The sequence below is a fragment of the Protomyctophum bolini genome, assembly GCF_963924005.1.
Source record: "Protomyctophum bolini genome assembly, chromosome: 8".
NCBI lineage: Eukaryota > Metazoa > Chordata > Actinopteri > Myctophiformes > Myctophidae > Protomyctophum > Protomyctophum bolini.
Window position 1 is genome coordinate 9056100 of NC_137869.1, and position 27813 is coordinate 9083912.

General features: G+C 43.3%; 1 protein-coding gene and 1 long non-coding RNA gene across 2 annotated transcripts; one reads left to right on the plus strand and one right to left on the minus strand.

The window, feature by feature from the left end:
• Positions 1–4302: 4302 nt before the first annotated feature.
• On the minus strand, positions 4303–5544 carry LOC308320337. Its single transcript, XR_013964523.1, has 3 exons — positions 5487–5544; positions 5101–5177; positions 4303–4653 (listed from the first exon to the last, which is right to left on the minus strand). It is a non-coding gene; the product is annotated as an uncharacterized lncRNA (long non-coding RNA).
• A 9132-nt stretch (positions 5545–14676) lies between these two features.
• Positions 14677–27510, plus strand: ttc14 (tetratricopeptide repeat domain 14). The gene is made up of 13 exons (XM_080769695.1): positions 14677–14802; positions 15921–16078; positions 16441–16565; positions 17131–17330; positions 17479–17563; positions 18314–18443; positions 20724–20879; positions 21704–21775; positions 22958–23077; positions 23702–23824; positions 24518–24635; positions 25404–25507; positions 25802–27510. Exons 2-13 carry the CDS (start codon positions 15945–15947, stop codon positions 26910–26912), a joined length of 2478 nt encoding a protein of 825 aa, XP_080625821.1. The 5' UTR covers positions 14677–14802; positions 15921–15944; the 3' UTR covers positions 26913–27510.
• The last annotated feature ends 303 nt before the right edge of the window (positions 27511–27813 follow it).

Genomic DNA, 27813 nt, shown 5'->3' on the forward strand with positions numbered 1-27813 from the left:
ACAACTGCTGGTTTATAATGTGAATTTCTATGGGTTAGGTTTAGTGCTATTTATTATGGAAACAGATATTGAATCGGGCTGAAATTAAAATGGAAAACCTTTAAGAAAACTATTTACATCGATTTTACTTTATTTTTGGCTAAGTCCTTAATTACTACAGCATATAGAGAATAATGGTGTTGGCTGGAGGAAGCGTGATGGCTCTTTTACCAGCCAGTGTGGTGTATTATGGAACCACAATTCATTAATAATAATGGCATACATAACTGTTTTAAACTAAACGTGTAAACCTGAGTCTCTGTCTTCCCTAACTGGGTCTGGGCACACCTAAGATTCCATGCGTGGACAGAAGAAGCTGTGTTTTGCGTCATTTCCGGGTTTGTAGACAGCTGGTGGATGGAAAAGAAGCTCCACTTCCCGGAAAAGCCTTGCCCCCAGCGTCATTCTGCTGCTTCATTTCCATCCACCAGCTGTCTAAAAACCCAGAAATGACAGAAAAAGACAGCTTCCTTTGGCCGCGCATGGAAGTTCAAGTGTGCCCAGGCTGTCTGAGAGACCAACAGGACATGTCGGGGGCATGAGCTACAGAGGTCCTCAGCTGGCATTCTATGTAAATAGCTGCTGATAGTGAGAAAATGGCCAGAACACCTGTGCTTCCAAGCTTAGTGACCATACCATATATGGAGATGTTTGACCATTTGGTGCAGGGGGGTTGAACTTGAGACCACCTTTGCATTTATTCTTATTTATTCACAGTCTCTGTGCTGGTTGCTATTTAAGACCCAATGATGAATATGTACTGTATTGTGTGCCGCCATGAGAGAGCTCTGTGGGTCTGTTGAGTTTGTACTCGGAACTCTGAAATAAAACCAGACTCCGAAACAACGTTGCCTGCCTCCGAACTACTCCTCCGTATTTTCAAGTCCTTGTGTTTGTTTGCGTGCTATAGAGGAGGAAAACTAACCTGACGCTGCCAGATCCAAGAAGCTTGCCACACACATTTTGTTTCACTGTCTTGGGGAACATGGTTACTCAATACCGCCCCCATCTGGCAGAGTCAGGTTAGAGGAAAACAGTTTCTCTCTATATTAATTGACTTCACCAGCTTTCTCAAACGCAACGTGAACCACTTGCAATATTGATTGATTGTTTCTCAGGGATGCTATCGAGGTCAAAGAAAGAGGCTTGCACTTTTATGTCTCTTTCTGGATGCTCCATGCTGTGCTTTTTGGGCTCTTCCTATCAGTCCAACAGACCCTGCAGCCTGCAGTACATGGCCCACCCACAGACCACCTTACAGCCCCTCCATCTGTACATGCATTACATACCACCTTACAGACTCTCCTCCACCTACAAAAAGGTAAAAAAGACCTCCCATACGTATATAGACCTCACGAGCTGTAGGCTACATGGACACAAGCCCAATAGATTATTGGCATCAAGGTGTTTCTACTTCCAATGATGCCATATCCCATTAAAACAGGGAAAGCATCTGTGTAATTTTATACTTAATATGACTGAGTAATGATAATTGATTGATTACCGGTATTTAATATAGAACTGCAGGAGAGATTGTTCATTTACAAATATTACACAGGGCTGCAGACAGATTGAAGTAAAGCATATACATTATCTTGTGATGGGCTATTCAAAAAATATAGCAGATACTGTACAAGCTCATAGTGGCCCTGGAACTAAATATTTTAAGATGGGGGCGGGGTCCGCGCGGTCCACTGATAAAGCAATCATGCGTTTTTCAGAAAACTGTCTTAATGGGTTAATGTTGCTAAGCAGAGACATGACATTCATAAAACCCTGTCTGTCTACATACCACGGATGACATACTTCATCATCATATCATATCATATCATATAACCAGTGGCGTGCACAGACATTTAGAGGGGCAGGTGCTCAAGTGAAAAAAGGGCACCTTGTGCAGCGCGTGGAACCGGCCGGTTGCCTTAATAGTGTGAGATTTATAGATTTTGGGGCATAAATAATATATTGGAAGCTTTTGTATCAAGAATTGATCAATGTCACCATGGTCCACATACTGTACTGTACTAAAAAACACTGTACTAAAATTTGCCCAAATGTGTACAACTTCCTGGTCTCAACTGCATGTCCTTCCATGGAGCAACATGGAGCAACATGGCGTCGCCCGTACGGTCTTGGAGTCTCGTCCTCTTTAGACAGTCCTTGATACAGTACAGTGCTGGTAAGCTTGTATATATGGTAGTTAGGGCATTACATCGCTAAAAGCATCAGGTGTCCCAAACAAAAGGAAACAATGGCATAATGAAGTCTCTAGTCCAGTCTAACAACTATTATCATCATCATCTGTCCTTCAAAGCTGGTTCTTTATTACTGTGTTTTAATGTCTGTGAGAACTTGATTCAACACACTATAGGACATTTATATCAGGGTATATCTTGTATTTATATATCGGATGTTTTTATATTAGATGTCTTGATGCACGAATATCTATGTCACACATTGCAATAGGGCCTGCAGTAGGGTCTATTATTATTATTAATATCCATGTCACAGTCACACATTGCCCGCTGTTGTTGTGACAATGGAGTCGCATCCTCTTAGTGTTCTTAAACCTTGAGAGTGTGGACCTGTAATGGTCCATATTTGGTTACAATTGTACACTCCCAGAGTTACAAATGGATTTATTATAAAAAATATTGGCAGTCGTATGTGCATGTCTAAGTCTAAGAGGGATCATTGAAAAGACAAGCGTGGGCAAAGCGCTTCCGGTTTTCTGGCCGTGCGTGAGCGTCATTTCCATCTTCCATCTGCATCTTGTCGCCTATGTCTGGGTACACTGTAAGTGTAACTAGTCAAGTCTGGAAGTCTATCTAAATTACTTCATAAAATGGGCTACATAAGTTTGATTGGAAGTGATTTCTCAAATTAATATTTTGAGTTCAGTCTATCCATTGTCGTCTGTGCTATTCCATCTGTCTATGCTGTTCTCACAGATATTGGTCAGAATCCTATAGAAGACTTCCACTGGACAGACATTGCTGATCCTGTCGTACAGGAGAATAGACTACAACGGGTATTGCACACACACTCCAACGGTATTCCTACTACTCTTGTGCTTAAACTAAATTACATTGCCTGCTATTCAGTTGTTACAGTAAATGTTATTGCAATGTTTAATAATGGCACAATAATGTTGTTTTCACTCACTCTGAGTCACTCATACACATGGTTTGTCTCAAACTTTATTTCAACATAGTTTACATAATGTACATGTAATGTGTATTTAACTTAAAGCAGTAGAATCAGATTTTTATTAATAGCATAACATTAAAAATCGTCTGGGAATTTATTTTGAAGAAAATGTGTAGCATTCACTTTCGTTGAAGTTGGTCCATTTGTCTTAAAGGACGACTTCACCTATTTTCAACCTATCTTCCTCACTAATGTTCCTTATAGTATGGTACCATTTTTATTTACCCTGTGTGTGTGTGTGTGTCTCAAAGGAGGGCTGTGGACAGTTCAGAAACCCGTCTACCAGTGACATCATCAATTGGGAATCCTGTAAAGTTAGCATGCTATGGAAGCCAATATTCTCGCATTAATAATCTCGTTAAAAACTAACAAATAAATAAATGACCCAATGATGATGTCACTGCATGGTTGGCGGGTTTCTGACATGTCCATCATAGGCCGGGGACACACCTTAGCGCACCGCCGCGGACAGAGGAAGCTGACGCCCGACGTCCAGGAAACGCTCTAGTCAGCCGCGGAGGTGGAGCTTCTTTTCCATCCACCAGCTGTCCTAAAAAGCCGGAATGACGTTGACGGGCGTCAGCTTCCTCTGTCCGCGGCTGTGCGCGAAGATGTGCCTGCATGCGCTGATATCAAGCCTCCTGTGAGACACAGACAGAGTAGAAAGAAATGCCACCATTTTATCACGAGCATTAGAGCACCAATTACCGTATTGTCCCGAATATAAGACTCTGATTATAAGACGACCCCCATTTTTCAAGACTCATTTGTGGAAAAAGAACATTGAATGTCAAATAGTCTAGTCCCCGATTATATTTCCATTGGATAAATGGAAATATATAGTCTTATATTCTTATATAGTCTTCTATTCAGGCAAATAGGGTAGGCTATATGAAAATGGGTGAAGTCGTCAATTTATTCAAATTGTGAATAAAACACTTAAATTACACTTTTTAACTGGCTAATGTGAATAAAAACAGCCTCATGAAAACATGAGCTAAAACGGTCAACAAAATCACTGATGCAAAGATTTACTCAAAAACAGTGCAGTTAACTTGATTACAAATGAAACAAAGTAGTTGATCGAGAAATGTTTAAAAAAAATAGATATCTTATGTTTTCTATGATTCAAAATAGTGGAAATAGCCACGTTAGCAATACGTGTTGTGAGTTTGTAGAACTTTTTGAAAATTTATGAGCATTTACGACATGGAAACGATTATGTCGATTTACCAAAGCGATTATAGGTAATAATTGTGACAGGCCTAGGCTTACTGTCCCAATTCTTCCACTATACTGTTGTTTCTCTTGATTTGAATCCTCTTATGGGTTAACTTTGACCCTCTTAATGCTTTTCACTGTGACAGTGTGATCTGTTCCATTCAGGAGCTGCTCACTGATGAACTGAAAAGAGAGAAAACGGAAGAAATCCTTCCATTATGAAGTCACTTTTGAGTGTACAGTAAGCAATTTCAGCGCTCCAATGATGCAGTGACAGTGTATCAATCAATCATACGTTTTTGTTTAACCATTTCCGCTCATCTCTCTCTACACACATTTCCTACTTTGAATGGGGATGGGGGGTGGGGGGGTTGGTAAGTGAGTTGGTAACCAAAAATGAACGGTTATCGGCCTTTAACTCTTGAGAGTGTAAAATGAAACACTTTACGCTCGGAAGAGTAAAACTATTGTTAAACATCTGCATTACTTGATTTACAAGAAGTCTACACATTAGACTAGAGAATGTAGAATAATTGTTATTTGAATAAGGTTGAAAACCACAGGAATAGTCAAAGGGAATTTTGACTTTTCTGTTATTTCTAATCAAAGGATACGTAATACAAATATTACCTCTTTAATAAGTAAAGTGATGGCTTCATTACTTAATTCACCGAAGGAGGTCATCTTGAGCTGCATGTGTGCCAAGGCTGCGTGGCAATGAGAAGAGAAATATTCACTCACTATTATACCTTGACATAACATTGTTTCCTTTATAGTCATTAGTTATACAGTACATTCTCAACCTCTTTCAGATAAGATAACAATAACATAAACAGGAATCCATTCACATCCAAATTCTTGCCAGGTCAAACGAGGGTATCACGTGACATATTATTGATCCCCTTCCCCTATAGTCACTCATAATAAACATGACTTATGTGTAGGCAGAAGAATAGCAAATTAATAATGATCCTATTAAAAACGAAAGGGAAATAATAATAACAAGGGTTGCATACCTCCATTAATCATTATTGTAGTGGGCATTGGAGTCATTGAGGTTGGAGTCATAGTGGATGGAATCGTTGGGTCTGGAGTGGTTGTATTTGTGGTTGGAGTAGTAGTTGCAGCTGTGGTTGGAGGAGTAGTTGCAGCTGTGGTTGGAGGAGTAGTTGCAGCTGTGATTGGAGTAGTAGTTGCAGCTGTAATTGGAGTAGTAGTTGCAGCAGCTGTGGTTGGAGTAGTAGTTGCAGCAGCTGTGATTGGAGTAGTAATTGCAGCAGCTGTGATTGAAGTAGTAGCTGTGATTGGAGTAGTAGTTGCATCAGCTGTGATTGGAGTAGTAGCTGTGATTGGAGTAGAAGTTGCAGCAGCTGTGATTGGAGTAGTAGCTGTGATTGGAGTAGTAGTTGCAGCAGCTGTGATTGGAGTAGTAGCTGTGATTGGAGTAGTAGTTGCAGCAGCTGTGATTGGAGTAGTAGCTGTGATTGGAGTAGTAGTTGCAGTAGCTGTGATTGGAGTAGTAGTTGCAGCAGCTGTGATTGGAGTAGTAGCTGTGATTGGAGTAGTAGTTGCAGCAGCTGTGATTGGAGTAGTAGCTGTGATTGGAGTAGTAGTTGCAGCAGCTGTGATTGGAGTAGTAGTTGCAGTAGCTGTGATTGGAGTAGTAGTTGCAGCAGCTGTGATTGGAGTAGTAGCTGTGATTGGAGTAGTAGTTGCAGTAGCTGTGATTGGAGTAGTAGTTGCAGCAGCTGTGGTTGGAGTAGTAGTTGCAGCAGCTGTGATTGGAGTAGTAGTTGCAGCAGCTGTGATTGCAGTAGTAGTTGCAGCAGCTGTGGTTGGAGTAGTAGTTGCAGCAGCTGTGATTGGAGTAGTAGTTGCAGCAGCTGTGATTGGAGTAGTAGTTGCAGCAGCTGTGATTGGAGTAGTAGTTGCAGCAGCTGTGATTGGAGTAGTAGTTGCAGCAGCTGTGGTTGGAGTAGTAGTTGCAGCAGCTGTGGTTGGAGTAGTAGTTGCAGTAGCTGTGATTGGAGTAGTAGTTGCAGCAGCAGCAGCTGTGATTGGAGTAGTAGTTGCAGCAGCTGTGATTGGAGTAGTAGCTGTGATTGGAGTAGTAGTTGCAGCAGCTGTGATTGGAGTAGTAGCTGTGATTGGAGTAGTAGTTACAGCAGCTGTGATTGGAGTAGTAGCTGTGATTGGAGTAGTAGTTGCAGCAGCTGTGATTGGAGTAGTAGCTGTGATTGGAGTAGTAGTTGCAGTAGCTGTGATTGGAGTAGTAGTTGCAGCAGCTGTGATTGGAGTAGTAGCTGTGATTGGAGTAGTAGTTGCAGCAGCTGTGATTGGAGTAGTAGCTGTGATTGGAGTAGTAGTTGCAGCAGCTGTGATTGGAGTAGTAGTTGCAGCAGCTGTGATTGGAGTAGTAGTTGCAGCAGCTGTGGTTGGAGTAGTAGCTGTGATTGGAGTAGTAGTTGCAGTAGCTGTGATTGGAGTAGTAGTTGCAGCAGCTGTGATTGGAGTAGTAGTTGCAGTAGCTGTGATTGGAGTAGTAGTTGCAGCAGCTGTGGTTGGAGTAGTAGCTGTGATTGGAGTAGTAGTTGCAGTAGCTGTGATTGGAGTAGTAGTTGCAGCAGCTGTGATTGGAGTAGTAGTTGCAGCAGCTGTGATTGCAGTAGTAGTTGCAGCAGCTGTGGTTGGAGTAGTAGTTGCAGCAGCTGTGATTGGAGTAGTAGTTGCAGCAGCTGTGATTGCAGTAGTAGTTGCAGCAGCTGTGATTGGAGTAGTAGTTGCAGCAGCTGTGATTGGAGTAGTAGTTGCAGCAGCTGTGATTGGAGTAGTAGTTGCAGCAGCTGTGATTGGAGTAGTAGTTGCAGCAGCTGTGATTGGAGTAGTAGTTGCAGCAGCTGTGATTGCAGTAGTAGTTGCAGCAGCTGTGATTGGAGTAGTAGTTGCAGCAGCTGTGATTGGAGTAGTAGTTGCAGCAGCTGTGATTGGAGTAGTAGTTGCAGCAGCTGTGATTGGAGTAGTAGTTGCAGCAGCTGTGGTTGGAGTAGTAGTTGCAGCAGCTGTGGTTGGAGTAGTAGTTGCAGCAGCTGTGGTTGGAGTAGTAGTTGCAGCAGCTGTGGTTGGAGTAGTAGTTGCAGCAGCTGTGATTGCAGTAGTAGTTGCAGCAGCTGGGATTGGAGTAGTAGTTGCAGCAGCTGTGATTGCAGTAGTAGTTGCAGCAGCTGTGATTGCAGTAGTAGTTGCAGCAGCTGTGGTTGGAGTAGTAGTTGCAGCAGCTGTGGTTGGAGTAGTAGTTGCAGCAGCTGTGATTGCAGTAGTAGTTGCAGCAGCTGGGATTGGAGTAGTAGTTGCAGCAGCTGTGATTGCAGTAGTAGTTGCAGCAGCTGTGATTGCAGTAGTAGTTGCAGCAGCTGTGATTGGAGTAGTAGTTGCAGCAGCTGTGATTGGAGTAGTAGCTGTGATTGGAGTAGTAGTTGCAGCAGCTGTGATTGGAGTAGTAGCTGTGATTGGAGTAGTAGTTGCAGCAGCTGTGATTGGAGTAGTAGCTGTGATTGGAGTAGTAGTTGCAGCAGCTGTGATTGGAGTAGTAGCTGTGATTGGAGTAGTAGTTGCAGCAGCTGTGATTGGAGTAGTAGTTGCAGCAGCTGTGATTGGAGTAGTAGTTGCAGCAGCTGTGGTTGGAGTAGTAGCTGTGATTGGAGTAGTAGTTGCAGTAGCTGTGATTGGAGTAGTAGTTGCAGCAGCTGTGATTGGAGTAGTAGCTGTGATTGGAGTAGTAGTTGCAGTAGCTGTGATTGGAGTAGTAGTTGCAGCAGCTGTGGTTGGAGTAGTAGCTGTGATTGGAGTAGTAGTTGCAGTAGCTGTGATTGGAGTAGTAGTTGCAGCAGCTGTGATTGGAGTAGTAGTTGCAGCAGCTGTGATTGCAGTAGTAGTTGCAGCAGCTGTGGTTGGAGTAGTAGTTGCAGCAGCAGCTGTGATTGGAGTAGTAGTTGCAGCAGCTGTGATTGGAGTAGTAGTTGCAGCAGCTGTGATTGGAGTAGTAGTTGCAGCAGCTGTGGTTGGAGTAGTAGTTGCAGCAGCTGTGATTGCAGTAGTAGTTGCAGCAGCTGTGATTGCAGTAGTAGTTGCAGCAGCTGTGATTGCAGTAGTAGTTGCAGCAGCTGTGATTGGAGTAGTAGTTGCAGCAGCTGTGATTGCAGTAGTAGTTGCAGCAGCTGTGATTGGAGTAGTAGTTGCAGCAGCTGTGATTGCAGTAGTAGTTGCAGCAGCTGTGGTTGGAGTAGTAGTTGCAGCAGCTGTGATTGGAGTAGTAGTTGCAGCAGCAGCTGTGATTGGAGTAGTAGTTGCAGCAGCTGTGATTGGAGAAGTAGTTGCAGCAGCTGTGATTGGAGTAGTAGTTGCAGCAGCTGTGGTTGGAGTAGTAGTTGCAGCAGCTGTGATTGCAGTAGTAGTTGCAGCAGCTGTGATTGCAGTAGTAGTTGCAGCAGCTGTGATTGCAGTAGTAGTTGCAGCAGCTGTGATTGGAGTAGTAGTTGCAGCAGCTGTGATTGCAGTAGTAGTTGCAGCAGCTGTGATTGGAGTAGTAGTTGCAGCAGCTGTGATTGGAGTAGTAGCTGTGATTGGAGTAGTAGTTGCAGCAGCTGTGATTGGAGTAGTAGCTGTGATTGGAGTAGTAGTTGCAGCAGCTGTGATTGGAGTAGTAGCTGTGATTGGAGTAGTAGTTGCAGCAGCAGCTGTGATTGGAGTAGTAGCTGTGATTGGAGTAGTAGTTGCAGCAGCTGTGGTTGGAGTAGTAGCTGTGATTGGAGTAGTAGTTGCAGTAGCTGTGATTGGAGTAGTAGCTGTGATTGGAGTAGTAGTTGCAGTAGCTGTGATTGGAGTAGTAGCTGTGATTGGAGTAGTAGTTGCAGCAGCTGTGATTGGAGTAGTAGCTGTGATTGGAGTAGTAGTTGCAGCAGCTGTGATTGGAGTAGTAGCTGTGATTGGAGTAGTAGTTGCAGCAGCTGTGATTGGAGTAGTAGCTGTGATTGGAGTAGTAGTTGCAGCAGCTGTGATTGGAGTAGTAGCTGTGATTGGAGTAGTAGTTGCAGCAGCTGTGATTGGAGTAGTAGCTGTGATTGGAGTAGTAGTTGCAGCAGCTGTGGTTGGAGTAGTAGCTGTGATTGGAGTAGTAGTTGCAGTAGCTGTGATTGGAGTAGTAGTTGCAGCAGCAGCTGTGGTTGGAGTAGTAGTTGCAGCAGCTGTGATTGGAGTAGTAGTTGCAGTAGCTGTGATTGGAGTAGTAGTTGCAGCAGCAGCAGCTGTGATTGGAGTAGTAGCTGTGATTGGAGTAGTAGTTGCAGCAGCTGTGATTGGAGTAGTAGCTGTGATTGGAGTAGTAGTTGCAGCAGCTGTGATTGGAGTAGTAGCTGTGATTGGAGTAGTAGTTGCAGCAGCTGTGATTGGAGTAGTAGCTGTGATTGGAGTAGTAGTTGCAGCAGCTGTGATTGGAGTAGTAGCTGTGATTGGAGTAGTAGTTGCAGTAGCTGTGATTGGAGTAGTAGTTGCAGCAGCTGTGATTGGAGTAGTAGCTGTGATTGGAGTCGTAGTTGCAGCAGCTGTGATTGGAGTAGTAGCTGTGATTGGAGTAGTAGTTGCAGCAGCTGTGATTGGAGTAGTAGTTGCAGCAGCTGTGATTGGAGTAGTAGTTGCAGCAGCTGTGGTTGGAGTAGTAGCTGTGATTGGAGTAGTAGTTGCAGTAGCTGTGATTGGAGTAGTAGTTGCAGCAGCTGTGATTGGAGTAGTAGCTGTGATTGGAGTAGTAGTTGCAGTAGCTGTGATTGGAGTAGTAGTTGCAGCAGCTGTGGTTGGAGTAGTAGCTGTGATTGGAGTAGTAGTTGCAGTAGCTGTGATTGGAGTAGTAGTTGCAGCAGCTGTGATTGGAGTAGTAGTTGCAGCAGCTGTGATTGCAGTAGTAGTTGCAGCAGCTGTGGTTGGAGTAGTAGTTGCAGCAGCTGTGATTGGAGTAGTAGTTGCAGCAGCTGTGATTGGAGTAGTAGTTGCAGCAGCTGTGATTGGAGTAGTAGTTGCAGCAGCTGTGGTTGGAGTAGTAGTTGCAGCAGCTGTGGTTGGAGTAGTAGTTGCAGCAGCTGTGATTGGAGTAGTAGTTGCAGCAGCTGTGGTTGGAGTAGTAGTTGCAGCAGCTGTGATTGCAGTAGTAGTTGCAGCAGCTGTGATTGGAGTAGTAGTTGCAGCAGCTGTGATTGCAGTAGTAGTTGCAGCAGCTGTGATTGGAGTAGTAGTTGCAGCAGCTGTGATTGGAGTAGTAGTTGCAGCAGCTGTGTTTGGAGTAGTAGTTGCAGCAGCTGTGGTTGGAGTAGTAGTTGCAGCTGTGGTTGGAGTAGTAGTTGCAGCTGTGTTTGTTGTACGCACTATAGGTGAAGTTGCAGTGACTCGTGATGAAGTTGCAATGACTGGCAGTGAAGTTGCAGTGACTCGTGGTGAAGTTGCATTGACTGGCAGTGAAGTTGTATTACCTAATGGAAAGGTTAGATCACAATCCAGTAAAACAAAAACTTTATGTTTGAAATACTGTAGACACTAGTGCTTTTATATGGTGTGATTTGGGGCCCAAAAGACGAATACAAAAAATTATATTATGACAGGTGCAGTTGCTGCTGTCAATATATTACCCCCCCCCCCCCCTCAGTCAAAAAACACTTTGTGTTTGAAATAGACACTCATGCTTTCTAAGGTGTGATTTGGGGTGCTAAGGATGAATAAAAAATGTATATCAACATCTTAATATTGTCCAATACTTAGATAGGGAGGGGGGTGAAATTATGACAAGCAGTTTCTGCTGTCAATATATGACTCCCCAGTCAAAACAACCTCTGTGTTTTAAATAGACACTAGTGCTTGATCATTTGGGGACCTAAAGATGAATACAAAATCAATAACATCTCAATACTGTCCAATACTTAGATAGGGAGGGGGGTGAAATTATGCTGTCAAAATATGTAATTTTTTTTAAACAAATAGACACTCATGCTTTCTAAGGTGTGATTTGGGGCCCTAAGGATGAATACAAAATTAATATCAACATCCCAATAGCCAACTGTCCAATATTATTTAAATAGGGAGGGGGTGAATTAATGACAGTCAGTCAAAATGAGCCCCCCCCCCCCCCCCCCCCGTCAAAAAACCTCTGTTTTAAATAGATACAAAATGAATATCAGCATCTTAATACTGTCCAATACTTCGATACGGAGGCAAGTGAAATTCTGACAGGCAGTTACTGCCGTCAAAATACGTTTGTGTTCGTATATGCTCGACATAGCCGGGATGGATTCGCACCCCTTGACTTTACCACTGCACCACCCGAGCACCATTTATCATGGATTCGAACCCCCAGACTTTACCACTGCACCACCCGAGCACCATTTATCATGTATGATACTACATCACTGTTTCGGCAACAATGCCTGAGTGCTAATCCATTTATTTATTTATTTTTAAATCTGAATGACTTTCCCCTTGTTTGTAGTTTACAGTACACATTACAGCTTCCATTCAACTTTCATAGAAATGAATGGTGTACATTACACCATTCATTTCTATGAAAGTTGAATGGAAGCTGTAATGTGTAAACTATTACTAATCACCTAAAAACTCTTTGTGAAAACGGAAAAGTAAGATTTTGCCACTGTCAACACTGACAGAAGCCCAAAGCCCAGCAATTTGCTGACTCAAATCCCCACAATAAGAAACTAAATTAAGTTGCTCTAGTTTCACCCTCTGACAGTAACTCCAACGGTACAGGTTTTTGTACATTCAATTCAATCAAATTGGCTAGTAACCATTTAAATGGCAATGAAATTAATTTTGGAGAATTATTGTCACAATTCTCTTCTTGATTTAGATAAGGTGAAAATCAACACAATTAGATGTCACATAAATTAATCAATCATTTGTATCTTTCATTTCTATCACAAAGCAATAGGCTACTTGGATAATATGAAAGTGTATATATATAGAATGACAATTAAGTGAAAAATACATTATGCTTTGCTCGTACAATGCAAATAAATTCATGAATATAAATGTAGTTATGAAGCATCTATTGAATACTTACTTTGCCCTGATGATATATAAAAGTATCCGGCAAAGAATATCAAATAAAGCGTTTTGCTTCCCATTTCAGTGGAGGTCAGGATTGACTCTATAAAACCTGCTCCTGGTTTTTGTAATAACCTTGCAGATCAAGGCACCTGCATGTGCAGCATAGGCTGCTTTCAAGTGACCTGAAAAACAATCACAGCCTCCAACATGAGTTTACAAAATACAATGCAGACATGTCATTGGACTAAGGCTGAAGCCAAGTCATTTACCGCATTTGCGGTCAAACCAGTTTCCATATTGTCAACTTGTCAACTTCTTCTTTATTAGACAGCCAGTGTATACTATACAGTATACATCATGCAGTATAAGAAAGATTGGTATGCAGAATCAGAAAGACTTGGGCAGGAAAACTCTGGGTGGGGAAGTGATTGTCATGTGTGTGTGTGTGTGTGTGTGTGTGTGTGTTTCCCATTCATGTATAAGGAACACTGCTCTCAATGAGGACATTATCACCTTTACAGTAAAAGCCAGGCTACAGATCCTTCCCACCAAACTCAACCTCTCCCTCTGGTTTCCCTTGCATGCACCTCATTGCTTGCATCACACCACAGGGCTTGTTACAGAAACCATGTCATACATTCTGAATGGCTGTTTTGCCTATAAAGGGCTTTACATAGCACGCCACGACAGAATAGTTGATCTAATAACTAAGGACATATCCAAACATTTTGCACTGTCTGTGAGAATGTACAAACATTCCTGTGTCAAACCTTCCATGTTTCAACTCTGTACTGAAAATACTGACATTTTTGCACATCTCTCTGCTAACACACCAGATGTTGTTGTGGTTAATGAAGAGAACAAATCAGTTTTCATTCTTGAAATGGCCTGCACCTTTGACTCTAGCTTAGAGGAAGCCTTTATGACTAAGGTCATTAAGTACCAGCCGCTCCTCCAGTCCATCATTGAACTAGGCTATAGGTGCAATCTATATGTGTTTATCTTCGGCAGCCTAGGACATGTACACAGTTTGGTCGTAAGAGGCTTCCAACAACTTGGGATGCCGAAAAAAGCAGCCAAACGGCTTGCGAAATTCTGTGCAATATCTTCCACTATCGGTAGCCGCCAAATATGGCGAAGACGCTGTTACCTGTACCCCTGAAGGGTGTGTGGGTATTTATTTGTTCGGGATTTGCTGACTGCATTCTGTACGGCACCTTGTAAATATTTGTGTCCTTGTATTTGTATCTCTTATGTGGACATAAATAAATGATTAAAATGTGTGTGTGTGTGTGTGTGTGTGTGTGTGTGTGTGTGTGTGTGTGTGTTTCTACAGTATGTGCAGGGTGTTGCTGAAAATGAGCACCTGTGCTCATCTACTTCCCTGGGTAAAAAAAAAAAAAAAAAAAAAAGGAGTTGCTTGCATGGTGACCCTTTGGTGTGGTTTTGGGCCATTGAATTCAACCAGTTGAATTAGGCCTACTTGGGAGTTTATTTGTAAATGTTATTTTAACGCTATAATGTAATCATATAAATGTTTCATATTTATCTCATGTCTTGACTCTTAACCTCAGCCCACCACACACATACATGCACGCACGCACGCACGCACGCACGCGCACACACACACACACACACACACACACACACACACACACACACACACAGGTCACACACACACACACACACACACACACACACACACACACACACACACACACACACACACACACACATACAAACACAAACCCTGACAAGTGTTTGTGAAACATAGAAATTGGCGTCTTTAATATTTGACAATGTTTGATCATGTTTTTATAGTAGTAAGTAGGCTATCGTTTGTTGGTCACTTTTGGCTTAGTAATGGTCATATTCACATTTATTTTTTATCATATTAATAAGTTATTTAATGGAGACCACCTGGCCCCCCCCCATCAAGGACCACTGATAGAAAACCACTGCCCCTTTGTGGCCATGAATGACAGAGGAGAGGACTGTGTGCTAAAAATACTGGTGGCTTTTTGAGCAATGGCCGGATCTTAACTGCTTTGAATACCACGGTTTCCCACGGTACAATATAAAACGCAACACACCAAGGTACTGTGATGCGCGTGCGCACAATGCGCAGGAGGTTGGGCCATTCTTTTATGTTATTGTTTCAATGTAAACGTGTTAATTTTCTTCTTGCAAATGGAGAAAATATTAGAATATTTGACGGCGTGAAATTATACTGTGAGTTTTTACCATACCATACCACCCCCCCCGTGTGGCACCAGGGGGGCTAAAACCTTTATGAGATTTGAGTTATTGCTAGCATGCTAACAGTTTTGCTAACCTACCTACGTGGACAGTGCTGTAGAGTAAATGTGTGAAATCTGTTGAACAACTGTGCAGTTGCCACTAACTAAATGTAGCGTTTTCTAGTTTAAATAGATTTTAATACCGTTTCGACGGTATAACTTTAATAGCATTTCAGTCAACCTAAGCCCTGCATGCTAGTTATGTTGAGCAAAAGCCAAAGGTCTCGACCAGTGATGGAAGACTCACGAGCAACATGTGAACCATGGCTAGTTGCAATGTAGATCTTTACAGTCTCTATCTATGATGTAGATATACTCTGTTACAAATCTCGTATTCAAAATGTACTTGGGAGTGAAAGTACTTCATGTATCAAAAGTTCAAAACAAGTAGGAGTACTAATTGTGCAGAATGTCTCATTTCACAAGTTCAAAATGTATTAAAAAAAATCTTAAATAGCAGATCTACACGTTCACAATGTGTTGATCGCAAGCTTGTAGATCTGCTTTTCAAATGGTATGAGTCCAAATATATCTGCGGCTTGCTGACGCAATTTGCAACACTGGATTATTTTATTCCAATTATTGGATTATTATACCCTCCAATTGACTGACAGCCCATTGATCCACATAGAAATGTCTGATCTGCTTGTATTAAACAACATTAAACTCACCAACATTGCAGCTGTAGGGCAAGGTAAGCATGAGTTATCCTCTTTCCATCTGCAAAGCGTTTGTTTCATAAAAAAACACCGTATATCATGTTATGAGCTACTTTCTGTCAAGTATGCCTTACAGCTGCAATGTTGGTGAGTCTAATGTTTAATACAAGTAGATCGGAAATTCATATTTGGGTCAATGGAGGGTATTGCAACAATGCAACTCTAGATTCAACTCATTATAAAAAAAAACTATTGCTGCAAACTGCAGCTAAATGCGGCTGAAGTGGTTAGTGTGTTTTTGTCATAAACATCTAAAACATCTACAAAATAATTTCTAGTAACTAAACATTTTGGATAATTTGCGTAGACTCAACTCCAGTTTCTGTTGCAGGACAAGTCAGTGAAATAATAGAGAATGGACAAAGACTTGTTAAAGCAGTGTCTGGTCTACCACGGACAGACGCTGTTCAACACTCTGAAATGTGAACAGATTGAAAACCCCGACTTTCAGGATATAGTCTCTGACCTATCCAAGACCACATATGAGAGGTAAGCCTTCATGTACTGTTCACATTAACAGTATATAGACATTCTATCCGTATGGTAAATTGGCAATGTCTAACCTTCTCTACTGCTCCATATAGAGATATATTGTTATTGTTGCCGTCAGGCAGAAACCTTCTCCAGTCCACATTTGAACTTTTTATGAATTATCTTTTTGTGGGGGAGCGTGGGAGGTGAACTCAAAGAAAACGAGCACTCCTTCACTTCAATCCGACTGTTTTTTCAAGCGTACTGTTATGTAACATATCTACTTGTGTGTTTTCTGTTGCAGCGGGGGATGTGATTTAATCCCACTTGTTTTTCAAACGTACTGTCTGTAACAGTAATACTTTTGTTTTCTGTTGCAGGGCGGATGCAAGGGAGGGAAGTCATCTAGTGGAGCAGTTCATTGCCAGGAAGGCTGACCTCCTGTTCTCTCCCACATGGAAAACCGCCACGCCACAAGAGGTTGAGCAGGATGAGGAGGCAGCAGGTGGGTGTGTGTGGGCGGTTGTGTGTGTGTGTGTGTGTGTGTGTGTGTGTCTGTGTGTGTGTGCGCGACTGACTTCATGTGTAAGCGTGGCGGTATGTGTCTTTGCTCTATTCACGGTGGACAACTATGAATATGTTTAGAGTAAACTAAACTAATACTGGACAACTCACCCCGGTGCTTGCCCGTTTTTCCTCTCGGAATTTTCACCAGTGAGGGGGATAACTTTGTAATATGCTATTGGCTGTTTGTATTCTTTTTGGAAAAATATAAAAGGATACTCCTGTGGAAAGGCTACCGGTATATTATTTATTGACCCTATAAACAATTTAGTATTTAGTATAATTATGTAAGGTTTTGCCCACTCAAATGGTACCTCGTCAGATAATCCCCACATATCCTACAATAACTTCTGTGAACAGACTTCACTGTAGTAGCTTTTCATAAATTATATTTTTACTTAGGCTGTCTGCTGTCATGAAAGTTTATAGTTTATAGTATAGAAAACAGAAACGGGGTGAGTTGTCTTGTTACCAACTTAACTATGTACTATGTTTTTCCCTCCCAGAGCCCTATGCCAGTATGCCTCCATTGGAGCTGTTCATGGAGGTGTCTTTTGACGAGAGGAGAGCCATGCTGTACCGCGACCTGGATAGAGGGGATGCTATAGTGGGCAGAATCAACAACGTCAGGGAATATGGCTTCTTTCTCACACTGCTGTGCTGTGCTGGAGGACTGGAGAGAGACATCGAAGACCTGGAGCTGTCGGTATGGGCCAATCAACTTAATTCACTGATTTTAATGTGCCATTAGAGACGTCTTCCTCTTCATCAAGGATAAATGAATGAGTTGATTTTGATACGGAGCCGTTGTAACATATTTTCTCGTCCTCTCTTCTCTCTCTCCTTCCCTCCAGGCGCTGTGTCATATCAGTGAGGTTCCGTCGACTGGAAGCCACGACGACCCTCTGTCCTATTACCAGATAGGAGACCACATCAGAGGTTAGTTTAGTTTGTAGGCCCAAAGTAACCAGCTCTGTCCTATTACCAGATAGGAGACCACATCAGAGGTTAGTTTAGTTTGTAGGCCCAAAGTAACCAGCTCTGTCCTATTACCAGATAGATAGGAGACCACATCAGAGGTTACTTTAGTTTGTAGGCTATGCCCAAAGTAACCAGCTATATAATAGTGTACAGGCTTTAGAAGGCACCACATTTAAATAATATCCTAATATAAATGTACCACGTCTGTGTGTACGTACGTCTGTAATCCACATAACCCAAGAACCATTGATATTAAACAATGATAAACTCACCCAATTTTGCATGTGACAGGTTGGATTATCCTCTTTGTCTCTGTAAATCTTATCTTGAAAATAATAATAATAATAATAAATAATAATGTTTCAGTCGGGGAGCGCTCTTTTGAAATGACTCAACATCCTGCAGGCAGTTTTGGAACAGGCGATACGCAGAACCTTGAGTGGTTTTGGTGTGGAGAGGGAAAAATAAAGATGGCCTGGCTAATAATAACTCTGGTCAATATAGGTCCATATACTGTAGAGTTTAAACACAGGAAGAAAATACATTTAAACTTCATTACTCTTGCATTTACACATTTGTAAAATAGACAGATGAGTGAAAATAATCAAGAGACAAATTGTTTTTGAGATTTTAATTTATGTGCCCAAATTTGAAATAAAGATTCTACAAAGGTAAATTGATGAATGTGTTCTATGCTCTGTGTCACAGCTGGAGTGAAGGACATCGACCGCTACCAGGAGAAGATCACCGTGTCCCTCCTCTCAACCTCTCTCTCCCCCGGCCTGGAGTACATCAAGCTGGGAGTCATTTCCAAAGAGGAACTGCCTGTTCACTACAGGTAACACACACACACACACACACACACACACACACACACACACACACACACACACACACACACACACACACACACACACACTGTTCATGTGCTACATGCACTGTGGCGGCTGTGGCTCAGGAGGTAGAGCAGGTCGTCCAATGATCCTTGGGTCGGTGGTTTGAATCCCGGCTCCTCCTCCTGTCCACATGTGGAAGTGTCCTTGGGCAAAGACACTGAACCCTACATTTCCTCCAATGAGTCGGTCGGTGTGAGCTCGCCACCATCGGTGTGTGAATGTGGGAAGTGAGGACGCTGGCGTCGACTGTTCGCCGCTTCGCCTCCCAATGTATGAATTAATGAACCATTGCAAAGCGCTTTGAGCACTTGGAAAAGCGCTATGAAAATGCAATTCATTATGCATCTACCCTTTACAAAGATGTAGGCTGCCTTGTGCCTTTGACCTTTGTGATTCTATCTAAGACCTGTTGGCTGCTTTCAATGATTTGTTTAGTGTTTGTTCTATGTGAAAACGAGAGCGAGCCAAAACGTATTTCATTTAGTTGTATTTTATGACCTCTTGCACACCTAACTCGCTGTCCGATGACTGGCTGTAATGTTGTGTCACTTCATTGAGTTAAACCCAGCTGAATTCCTGTTGGGTGTTTTTTGTACTTTTTTACTTATTTTGTACTGCGATCAGTGCGATGGTCTTTACAGTCTACAACATAATATCTCTCCTAAATAAAGGCTTGTAAAGAAATTGTACGATGTACAATAAAGTTAACCTGACGCTGCCAGATCCAAAAAGCTTGCTACACAAATTTGTTTCACAGCTTATTGGGATCTGGGATCGCGGAAGCAAATTCGATGACGGGGCTGTTCCTTTTTTTCAAGATACTTGGTAGATGATTGGATGGGAGCGTCTGTCTATCACCGTGTGGGCGTGCAAACACAACCAATCATATTGACGTGTCTATATACCGTCACATCCGCTTTTGCACATATCCCGCCTTTAGCTCACGCTGATTGGTTCGGTACGAAGCAGATCTGACTCAGGGCTCAACTCCGTCAGAGATCCCAGATGAGTGTTGTGTTGGGGAATATGTTTCCCCAATCCCGCCCTCATCTGGCAGCGTCGGGTTACAATAAAGTTGCTTTCACAAGGAATAGTCTGAGTCTAGTCTACAGAGTTGCAAAAAAACACTGTGCAACCATAATGATTAGAAGACACAAAATGTAATGCAGTGTGAGTAACCATTGTACCCTCTATGACAGGGTACAGTAGGTTGGTCCTCCCTCTGAGAGGAGATGTAGGCACTGGCACCAATTTACGGTTACCCATTACATTACGTTGCTGCTAAACTGGAAAATAAATACTTGTCAGACCCGTTCAAGTGAATGGCTTACACTAGAGGTCCCATCTGTGCAGTCTGAACTGGGAGAATCTGCTTTCTGCTTCCATACTGCTTGTGTGTTATATTTTTATACCTTACTTGTAGATTTGTTTTTATGTTTTATATCCGTCTGAATTTATTTTGTGTATGTGATCTCGGCAGCACTGCACTGCACTGAGGGTGAACCTCAATGCTTTTTTTGAGAATAAATAAAGGTTTCAATCATCAGTGCCAGGATTCCTTCAAAATAGAAGCTCTGGGGTGCCGGAAAGACATTTCCTTTTTGCTAGCTTACCTTGCCGATTTAATTTATACGATACGTGATCCAAAAAGCGTTCCTATTTTCGAACGAGAGGCATGTTGAAGTCAGAAATGAAGCCCTTGGTATATCCATCAGATCAAAACCACGGAGAGCGCCCTGGATTAGGAGAGACAAGGCATTCTTTCTGCCGCGCTAACAAACTAAGTGACCGGTAAGCTAATATGACTGAAAAGCCAAGGACGGTGGCCGAGAGTCCGACTGAAATAATTCTGAATATTCTCCCCTCGCCTGATATCATTGAGGATGTGCTAGGACGTGTACACACGAACAATGCATCCCTCGATTGGATTCCCTAGGACGTGTACACATGTCCAATGCATCCCTCGGTTGGATTCCCTAGGACGTGTACACATGTCCAATGCATCCCTCGGTTGGATTCCCTAGGACGTGTACACACGTCCAATGCATCCCTCGGTTGGGTTCCCTGGCCTAGGACGTGTGGCTACATCCTACGTACGGAAACGGTTAATCAAACGCCTGGTCATCATGTGTAAGCTGCTGTCAGAAAGCTCAGCAACCATAAGGTGTGTGTGTGTGTGTGCATGCTGTGAAACGTATGCCTTTTCCTCCTCTCCTCTTCAGTCGCAGCGTGCGAGTGGCTAACGACACCAGTGAGACATACGAGCGTGTCCTGACGAGTTGCCATGGCTACTACAACCCCTCTGTGGTCCAATACCTGCTGAGGAAGGTGGGCATCAGCCACACCCAACCGCCCTCGCTGATGAGAGGCCTGCAGAGGTAGGCATACACATGGTACACAGGTATACACAGTACACAGGTGTACACAGGTACACATGCTTCTGGACTGTTTCTGTCGAATGAGAGGCCTGCAGAGGTAACCATGCTTCTGGACTGTTTCTGTCGAATGAGAGGCCTGTAGAGGTAACCATGCTTCTGGACTGTTTCTGTTGAATGAGAGGCCTGTAGAGGTAACCATGCTTCTGGACTGTTTCTTGTTGAATGGCTGGGAATTCATGAAATGTGACCAGATTTGACTGAGAGCCTGCCAAATTCCAGGTTTTCACCAGAGGAGAAAACAATGAGCAAAATGAGTTAATAGCACAGGCAGACTCTTCACATACTAGAGCATGTGAAATGAGTGTCGGAGCTGAAATCGACATGTAAATATGAAATAAATGCCCAAACATGTAGCTAGGTGTAATGTTAGACCACAGAAGTGAACCTTTCAAGCCTGTGTTAGTGTGTTCTCAACTCTCTGTTTTCTGCAAGACATTACTCTACAAGCCATATATCTAAAACTGGTGGGTCAAACTGAACCACCAATATGTCAATTTGAAGGTATGGTTCCCTGCGAAAATTCCCAGAAATCTAATGACAGTCCCTCGGTCAAATTTGGTTACAAATTTTAGCTTGGTTTTATGTTCCAGTACAATAGATCTGCTATTTGTGTGCGTGCATGCGTGCGCGCTAGAACAGCATATGATAGTTCAAGTTTTGTCAATTTACTCAATTCACTAGAGAGTGTTTGTTGGTAAATGCATGTGCAAATGACCCAATATTAGTTTTATACGTAAAACACCATTATGATCTCTCACACACAACAAACATTTCCGGGAGCAGGACTTTGCATCGGTGATCAGGAAGAAACAGTCTGCATCCTGGGCTCTGAAGTGGTAATTCTTATTATATTATATTATTATAATTCTTATTATAATAACAGTCTGCATCCTGGGCTCTGAAGTGGTAATTCTTATTTCTTACCTTTACAACTTTGACAGTGTAAAATATGTATTAGTACTGTTACTTGGGGTGGACCACTTTAAACAACTTTATTTTATTCTATATTTTTCAACCAAGGTTCATGTTTTTAGTTATTAGAGAAAGTAAAAGAGCTGCTTTCTTTCGTTTTAGGGATTTTAGCTGTTTTTGACATTCTAAAACATTCGGGCATTCGAGCATGGGGCTAAATATGTATTTCTTTTACAAAATATTATGGCGATTTTTTTTTTTTTTATTATTAGAGAGATCTCGTGATCTTTTGTGGCCAGATGTAATTTATTGGGGTCTAGTAGAACTATAGTAAATAATAAGAAAATAAATCGCTATAATATTTTGTAAAAAAAAACAAAACACATATTTAGCCCCATGCTCGAATGCACTGTCAAAAACAGCTAAAATCCCTAAAACGAAAGAAAGCAGCAAATGAAGAGAAATGAACACTCATCTTTTACTTTCTCTAATTACAACCTAAAACATGAACCTTGGTTGAAAAAAACTAAAGTTGTCTTTTAAGCATGGCCGTCACTAACCCTTTCTCAGAGATTAAAATAGGGTGCATTTTGCATCCCAAAATGCAGTTTATAGTTAAGGGACGCAATAAAACAACGACCTCTGCATCCACGGGATGCACTACTGTACTGTTTTTTTTATTCTAGTTTATTTTGCTAGCTTTAGTTATAATAATCATTTATTCTGTTTTCTACATATAACCACATTATAACCATATAAAATTAAATGGGAGTTAAATTCAGCAATTTTTAAAAATGGCAAAATATGACTCCTAACGTTGTTGAAGTATAGGACTCATAAAATGTCCCTGGGACTCATCTAAATGACCATCCCTGCATCCCAGGACTCATTACATTGAAAACCTATTTACATCACTGCTTTCTCTACCTCCTCCTCCCTCTCTGTGTTAGTGTACGTGCCGGGGTGGACCACTTTAAGCACGGTCGTCATTAACCCTTTCTCTACCTCCTCCTCCCTCTCTGTGTTAGTGTACGTGCCGGGGTGGACCACTTTAAGCACGGTCGTCATTAACCCTTTCTCTACCTCCTCCTCCCTCTCTGTGTTAGCGTACGTGCCGGCGTGGACCACTTTAAGCACGGTCGTCATGTGGAGGCCATGAACGAGTACAACAAAGCCCTGGAGATCGACAACAATAATGTGGAGGCGTTGGTCGCGCGTGGAGCACTGTGAGTCTGTTTCTGCTCTCATTGGCCTCTTGACATCTTTGCACACTTCGAGGCATCTAGAAGTGTCTGTCTGTCTGTCTGTCCCTGGCTAATCTTGCAAATCGGCAGTATATTCATTGTGCTCACTGCCACAGACTGTACTGCGCGCCTCAGAACTCTTGACAATGCGTGCAACGTATATACCGTATTACGTAACCGAAGGGGAATCACGCTGTCATGTACAGTAAGTGATGGTCGAATTCGGCCAAATATCGACACTACTTATGTCATATGTCTGTGGACCTCAACCTGTGGGTCGGGACTCGGGACCCAAACTATACTATAACACTGGTCAAACTTTGGCCAAATTGTCAAATGACATAAGAAAGAGGCAACATTTGTGAAATCTGTGTAACAGAGTCAAACACACTGTAATCCCTGCTATCTGAAGCACACAACAGGCCCAGCATTGGCCCAAAGGTTTGAGACCAGTCCTCTAAGACTAGCAGGAATAATCTGTGTGGGAAAAATGAATACTATTAATTCTCGCTCATTACCCACCGTTGAATTGCACTTGTCTTGTGAAGCGCCTTTACACTCCTTCTATGTTTGTATTTATTTTGCTATGCTATATTTCATTCCAAGGTACGCCAATAAAGGCAGCATAATGAAGGCCGTGTCAGACTTTGAGCTGGGCCTGGAGACCTGTCCTGATCACCGCAATGCCAAGAAGTACCTCTGTCAGACGCTGGTGGAGAGGGGGAAACAGTGAGTCAGAATCCACCTGTGTGTGTGTGTTCTGCTGAAATTACAGTATCTTTCTTGATTCTTGCTCATGGAGGGTTAATTTAATCTTGCCAGGTGACAAACATTCCCTGCCTAATTGCCAAATACCGGTACGTCAGGTTATTGCCAGGGAATGTTAAGCCAATAATTCTACGGTAGTTTGAAGCTCTCAAACCTCAGCTGCTGGTTCGCAACATTTTGGGGCGTTAGTTGTAATCAAGCCGGCACCTATTAACATATTCCACCTGGGGTTATATTCACAGCATGATGAAATCTGTCTTCCCATAGGGCTATGACCCTAGTACGCCAGATTGAACATTGTCCAACTGGTTGCTCCATAAAGACAGCCATGTGTTCTTGAGGACACTGCGGCCCTCAGACATTACTTGACTCATTGTAAGTCACTTTGGATAAGAGCTGCATAAGCCATTAAATGCTAACAGTAACACAACATTACAATTGATTTAAAACCGTCAACCAACTTCAAACAGTGGGTTAATACGGAGTGAGGCCTGGTTAAACCGCTTTACATCTCTGGCCAGAAGGATGTGTGACAGCAGCCATGGAGGAGACAAAATAAGCTGAAATGAGCATAAACACTCACTAAAACAACACAGAATTGAACACAAACGACAAACCAATGATGAACTAACTCTGGGTCTGGGTGTGCTCTAGGCTTCAGGAGAAGGAGAAGCTTGTGACGGCAGAGGGTCTGTACAGGAGAGCTCTGTCTCTAGACGACTCCAACCTAGAGGCCCAGGAGGCGTTGCGCAAGATCACAGACGCCATACAGGTGAGCTGTCTGGCACACAGACACACAGCACAGACACACAACACAGACACCATACAGATCACAGACACCATACAGGTGAGCTGCCTGGCACACAGACACACAACACAGACACCATACAGATCACAGACACCATACAGGTGAGCTGCCTGTGGCACACAAGACACACAACTCATGTGACATGCACGCACGCACACACACACACCACACACACAACACCCATATCTTCTGGTTTGTAATACTGATGAAGTGTTTTGGTGTATGTGTGCGTCTCCGTGTGTGACTCCGGGACTCTGCCCTTTGACCCTCCAACTTGCCACGACCTCGTCCCCTGACAAACAAATCAATCCATGATGATGACGACAACCATCACTCTCTCCTGCCGGACTCTGGTTTGTACCTCCGTGCCCCCCCTCCCCCCTGCTCCAAACATGGTAACTGTGAAACCCATCTGGGAAATGTCTCTGCTGTTCTCTCCACCCATCCTCTATCTGTCTCTATGCCAACCACTCTGCTCTATGCCACCTCTTCTACTTGATAAACCCTCTCTTTCTCTCCTTTCAATCTTACCTTTCAACTGCTTTGTTACTTGCCCCACCTGTGCTGTGCTCTTTTTCATTAAATCAATGAATGCATGCCATTCCGGGGTCACTTGTGCATGTCTGACATCCCGATGTGTTTGTATTATATATATATATATATATTTGTGTGTGAATACGTTGCGATGTGGGCGTCGGGCTGCTTTTTGCCTTGCCTCTGGGCGCCGTAAAGAAATCCATCCGGCTGAGAGAAGAGGCCGTGGCCAAGGAGCAGGAGAAAACTAAGAGCAACACCAGCGCTGAGAAATTGCGTAAGATCTTAAAAGAAGACAAAAGGTGAGTTGGCAACGGAGCGTTTTATCAGGTATGGAAGGTATCTGCACCAACATGAACGTTACTCTGCTGCCCACAGGCAACCTGTACTATAGACTCACTGTATGGGTGCTAAATTATGTACATAATACATAGTTTTATACTCCTACAGTACATGCATGCAACAGCTGCTTCTGTATATGTAACTATTACTTTATAAACCAGTTTAACTAGTGTATATGTATATATATATATATATAGTGTATGATCATCTGTGATGAGGATCAGAAAGACAACGTGTTCTCTCTCTCTCTTCAGGATGAAACGAAGACGGAAAAGATCAAGCTCTTCCTCCTCCTCCTCGTCCTCTTCGGGCCACTCCTCTTCCTCCTCCTCCAACTCTTCCTCCTCCCTCAGGAGGAAGAAGAAGAGGAAGAAGAAGAGGAGGGAGAGCAGACGACACCGCCGGCTCTCCTCCAAGGACGACGGGAGACGAGAGGAGGAGGAGGAATGGTACCCTGCACCTCCCAACACCTCCGCCACCTTCCTCAACCAGAAGGGAGGTCCGGGGGCGTGTGGAGGAGATGAGGATGAAGTGGACGACAGGAGGATCAGCCAGCTGTACTCGCTGTCGGCGGCCTCGGAGGACGAAGAAGCCTCAGACGGATCCCCACGCAGGGAGGGGAGGAGGAGGAGGAGGAGGAGGAAAGGGGACGGCAGGAGGGGGAGAAGCAGCCAGAGTAGGAGTCCAGAATGCCAGGTGAGGAGCGGGGAGGGGAACAGGAGGGGGAGAAGCAGCCAGAGTAGGAGTCCAGAATGCCAGGTGAAGAGCGGGGAGGGGAACAGGAGGGGGAGAAGCAGCCAGAGTAGGAGTCCAGAATGCGGGGAGGGGAACAGGAGGAGGAGGAGTGGAGACGGGGGGGAGACGAGCAAGGAGAGGGGGAAGGAGACCAACGGTGGGGAGAGGAGGGACAGCGGCGAGGGCGCCCGGAGGAGCAGCCTGGACGAGAAGAGGAGAAGGAAGTATTCCTCCTCGTCAGCCGGGTCGGAGTTCTCTCGGAAGTCTCTCAGTAAGCCCGACGCCTCCCAGAACGCAGACGTGGTGGACAGGAGGAGCTCCGGCTCGGCTGACAAACGCTCCGACAGCAGAGCCAGGAGCGATGGCTCCTCGTCCAGGAGGGTCTCCTCGGATTGCGGTAGGTATGAGAACCAAGGTCAGCCGGGGGAAGAGAACAGAGCTGGACGCAGGTCCGAGAGAGCGGACCCCGCCAAAGGGACCGCTGCCGGGCCCCGCAACGGACAGCAGTCCGTGGCTACGGCGCCCGCGGCGGGGGCGGGGCCCCAGAAGGACCTTCCTGCCAACTTAATGTCCATCTTGGATCAGATTGCCCAGTTTCAGAAGGAAAAAGGAGGCAGGCCAAAGAAATGACCCCAGTTACTTTAATTACGCATTTGTTTGGAATCTGAATAACGGTCTCATGTCGAGGTCAAGGATAAACACAGTAGAAGGGAGCTTAACGGACTTTGTCATAACTGAAATAGAGAAACGGCAATATCTGTCTGTTACGATCAGTGATGGACATAATCTATGAGTCATTTGATTTTACACTAAATGTCTTATTCCTCGTACTAGATTCAAGGCCTTAATGTATACGTACACCGTTGTAGGATTCTTATAGTTCGAGCTGTTCCGTCTTAGAACTCAGAACGTTCTGCCTTACATCTACCATGCCATGAAACACAAGGTTCTGGTCCAAACTGTCCAATGTCTTTTTCTTTGAACACCCACATTCTGGGCTGTTTTATTTTGCGGTCGTTGACATTGGATTTGTCCTACACTTCAATCCATACATCTTGTGGTATAATTCATGCCAAGGAAGGAAGCAGTAGTACAAAAGCTGTAATGTTTTATCAATATGTGCCATCAACATCATGAAATGTATCCTTGAAGATGTCACATAAGTCAATATGCCCCACCTCGATGTCTGGGTCTTTATCAATTTAATAAACTTGACTTATTGAGTGCTTATCATGTCCAAACTGTTGTATTATTTTAATTTTCTGTGTTTTGTTAGGTCTATAGCTCAGCTGTTCGGTCAACTTCACAACTACAAAAGTCTTAGTGGTGAATTTCACGTGGTAACTTATCAACATCTCAATATAAATTTGTTCTGAGTTTTGTTTTTGCAGATATTGTGAAATCTAGTAGTTTATGAGAGCACCATGGTGTCAATGCGTCCGACTGTTTGCGGACGCATTATGTTGCAAAAGGCAAGTCGCCTAGTAAGCAAATCAGTCAAGGGTGTATATACTGTATATAGCACATTGGA

Bases quoted from the DNA above. Each gene is read 5' to 3' on its own strand.
- ttc14 (XM_080769695.1), top strand. From the start codon at position 15,945: ATGGACAAAGACTTGTTAAAGCAGTGTCTGGTCTACCACGGACAGACG. The intron at 21,776-22,957 runs GTAATTCTTATT...TCTCTGTGTTAG, and splicing joins GCATCCTGGGCTCTGAAGTG to CGTACGTGCCGGCGTGGACC. The intron at 23,078-23,701 runs GTGAGTCTGTTT...TTTCATTCCAAG, and splicing joins TTGGTCGCGCGTGGAGCACT to GTACGCCAATAAAGGCAGCA.